Source organism: Priapulus caudatus, unplaced genomic scaffold, assembly GCF_000485595.1.
Source record: "Priapulus caudatus unplaced genomic scaffold, Priapulus_caudatus-5.0.1 Scaffold1136, whole genome shotgun sequence".
Taxonomy (NCBI): domain Eukaryota; kingdom Metazoa; phylum Priapulida; class Priapulimorpha; order Priapulimorphida; family Priapulidae; genus Priapulus; species Priapulus caudatus.
This window is the reverse complement of record NW_014578197.1, coordinates 10,973-14,903: the sequence shown is the minus strand read 5'-3', so window position 1 is coordinate 14,903 and position 3,931 is coordinate 10,973. Positions and strand designations below refer to the sequence as shown.

The 3,931-nt window shown below is 44.3% G+C and overlaps 1 protein-coding gene across 1 annotated transcript in view; it reads right to left on the bottom strand.

Annotated features, from left to right (window-relative positions):
* Positions 1-3,931, bottom strand: part of LOC106815513 (solute carrier family 12 member 9-like) — a 27,444-nt gene that overhangs the window by 18,770 nt on the left and 4,743 nt on the right. Inside the window, 3 exon segments of the mRNA XM_014819978.1 lie at positions 1,305-1,343; positions 1,346-1,418; positions 1,989-2,191. Coding sequence (XP_014675464.1) covers positions 1,305-1,343; positions 1,346-1,418; positions 1,989-2,191 — 315 coding nt within the window.

Here is a 3,931-nt window from a genome sequence, read left to right as displayed (position 1 = left end):
CACACACACGCACGCACACACGCGCACGCACACACACACACTCACCACGCGCGCACGCACTCACACGCGCACAACGCGCACACACACATCGGCACGCAACACCGACCACTGCGCACACACACAGGCACACATACTCACACACACACACGCCGCGCGGCGCACGCGCACACACACACACACAGAACGACACACACACACACACCGCCACACACACACGCGCGCGCACACACACACAACACAAACTACGCCACACCTCTCTCGTCTCCTCTCTCTCGCCCAACACACACACACACTCACACACACACACACAGCACACACACACACATACCACGCGCAACCTCTCTCTCTCTCTCACACACACCACGGCGGCGCGCCGCGCGCACACACCTCTCTGGTTCTCTCTCTCTCTCTGTCACACACACAACAAAAACACGCACACGCCACACCTCTTCTCTCACACACACACGCACGCACGCACGCACGCACGCACGCACGCACGCACCAGCACGCACGCACGGCACGCACGCACCGCACGCACAGCACACACACACCACACACAACACACACACACACCACACACACACACACTCGCACGCATGCACGCACGCACACACACACACACACACACGCACACACACACACACACGCGCGCACCTCTTCTCTCTCTCAGACACATCACGTCCCTTTCAGGTTTCTCTCTCTCTCTCTCTACACACACACACACACACACACACACACACGCGCGCGCGCGCGCGCCACACACACGCACGCACGCACGCACGCACGCACACACACAATACACACACACACACTCGTACAGCTACCGTCAACATTTATTTAAGATTATCTGTGTGTCATTTAAAGACAAATGTCACAGTAAGAAAAAATGCATTATTTCGATGGTAAATATGACCAAATCATATAGACAAAACACACACAAACTGAGGGTGCAAAATTAGCACTGGTCAACACATGCCTACAAATTATGTGGAGGTCCAGCGACTTTGGAAAAAACCCTACTTGGCAATAATCAACGTAGAAAAAAGTAGGTGCACAAACACGTACATGATTCAGAACAGTGCTATCTGTCTTTGACAAAAGTATGTGCAAAAATATAAACTGATGCAGACTATAATTTACAATATATTTGCAGTTTATAAGTCAGAATAAAACACTGCGTGATTCAGCAGCATGCATAAGAAAAAAAACCTTGCCAATGCAAAAAATGCACTTCGCACATTGAGACATCCATGGGTAGAAGGTGTCCTGTCTTCAAGACTCGTGTACTTAGATAATAAACTTACAGAAGAGATTATCCCGCAGGGTTGCACTGCTGAGGGCCAGTAAGTGCCATTGATGAACGGACCATAGATCGTTGTCGAGTTGTACACTAACATGTTTGACTTGGGAATTGACACCTGTAAACACGTTCAGATGAGATCTTGGACTTAGTTCAACAGGTTTCATGATAATATTAAGATCACGACTTAATATAATACTACTCATTAACTTTATTTTACGATAAATCCATGTAACTAACCTTCTAGAAAAAGTTTTAAACTACTGTCTATTGTCTGCCTAAAAATATAATAAAATACAATACTCTTAGCATTTGAAGGGGTCAGCAGAGAATACATTTCCCATATCATATAGTAACATTGAATATGCCGGTGGTTTTAACCTCACATCATTTGCTGCAGTCAGTTTAATTAGTAATTAGTCCATTAGTAACACTGACCCGAGTTCATGTGACAAGTTTCCACCATGACACGTGCTTTTAAAGAATAAGATAAAATATTAAGAGCATGGTTCAACAGTGCTTATCTAAATCAACGTCAGATAACACCGATATTTACGATATTTAAAAAAAAAACCACTGTGAATACGAGAAACGGTTATAGGCCCTACGTGGAGATAAGAGCACACAGTACACATCGACACTACCCGCCTAGCTAATGCACCTATAGAAATCCACCGCAGTCACGTACCTCGATCTCGTAGTTGTTAACGAAGATGCTGATGACGACCGAGAGTGCGGAAACCATGACGACGGCAAGGATTCCCATCGACATCCTTGCGAACAGCTTTGCGCCGACGAGACATATGACGCAGTTGAAAATGGTGATGCAGGTGCCGTAGAGGAAAGACCACCAGCGACCCTCGGGAAGACCTCGATCCTCCCCCAGGAACCCTGCCGATAAAAGGGAAGGCGCGTCCGGAGTCAAATACTCCCTGATTTACTGTCGGACTCCCTGATTTGACATATGCAGGAGTCGTGTGACTCCTGAAAATTCTGCGATACTAACTAGTTCGTCCAGAGCACGCGGCCTCGCGGAATTACGTATTTTTCCAACAAATGTCCAAAGAAAATTTGGCAGACAGCATGAATCTTCAAAATAAGCATATGCGTTATTGTTAAAGCCGCACTATGCGCATCAAAACGCTAATTTCTCCGGTACTAGACTAGCAATACTTGTGTCATGCATAATCACACTACCTTATGACAAATAACTCTAGTTCCTCCATTTCACTGCGCAGTTGTCTTATAAAGGCATTGAAAATACCTCCAATGTTTATTAAAATTCTCCGATCTTGTTGACACGTTCGCGTTGCCTGCAAGAACCGTGCAGGGCTGCTGCGTTACGGTGTAGGCAAAGATAAAACATGTGGAGTCACCTATATAACACTTCGTAGGCCTAAATATGTTTGGCAAACATTCTTCGGCGTGTTTGCGCCAGAATGCCAGTTTTCTCATCCTGCTTTCTTGTGGGTTTTAAGCAAACGCGCAGTGAAATGAGAGGAACATAGAGTTTATTTTGACATACAGGTAGTGTGATTTGCATGACACGAAGTATTTGCTAGTCTAGTACTGGAGAAATTAGCATTTGGATGCGCATAGTGCGGCTTTAATATCTTTAATTTTGAACTTCAGACTACAGACTCCCTCATTTTGCTGCGGACTCTTTTTAAGGGCAGGGAGTCCGTTGGACTCCATTGTTCAGAAGTTAATTTCTACGCCTGAAGCATTACACCCACATGCGTTCACTCCAACTCTTGCAATCTGATGCAGTCACCGACGACGACATCTGTGAAACAGTTCCAGCGTAGGTCGTTGACGTTTATAATACCCAATTAAGATTCAGTGAGCTCTAAACAACTTTATACCGCTCACATCATGTGTTGCAATGTCAGTCAGGTTTTAAAAATCATCAGGTTCCGACAGACATGCTTCATACAGAGCTTGCACAATTAGGGGAACATTTTTTGAAAACCTCGAGTATAACCAGCCCAGGTTGGCGTGAAAAAAGCCATATATAACAATGAACAGTTAATACCACCATTATTAAAGATACTGGGATGAATTATACAGCTATAAATCAGTACTCAGTGGGAAAGGTAAAGTAAAAGAATCAGAAGATGATATCTGGTAATTTATCCTTCTCTTACTATATATATTTAGAGCCAGAACAGTTTTAGGAATGAAAAATTAAATTTTGTCAGTAGTTACTTGTGTATGCATTACTAGGACTGTGATAAGGCAGGTTGGTTATTAATAATGACACTGGCAGATGAACCGGACTACGACGGTAGAAAACCGTCAAAATATAATGAAATATGTCAAGCGTATGATCCATTGTTCAGAGAGGGGTACAGGGGGACGCATTTTCTCGTATACATACACTACTACGCGACACGATCTGTCTGCAAACAATACCAGTTTGAAAGCGGGATAAATATGGACCCTGTCCTTTGCCAAAACAGTTATCAGTTGGGGGTGTCTATATTCAAGCCGGTATGGGAGATTACGGTACGCATATATTTGCTAATATATTGACTAATCGTGCATCAATAAACTCAATATTCACAGAGAGTATGGGGGTGTCTATATTCAAGCCGGTATGGGAGATTACGGTACGCATATATTTGCTAA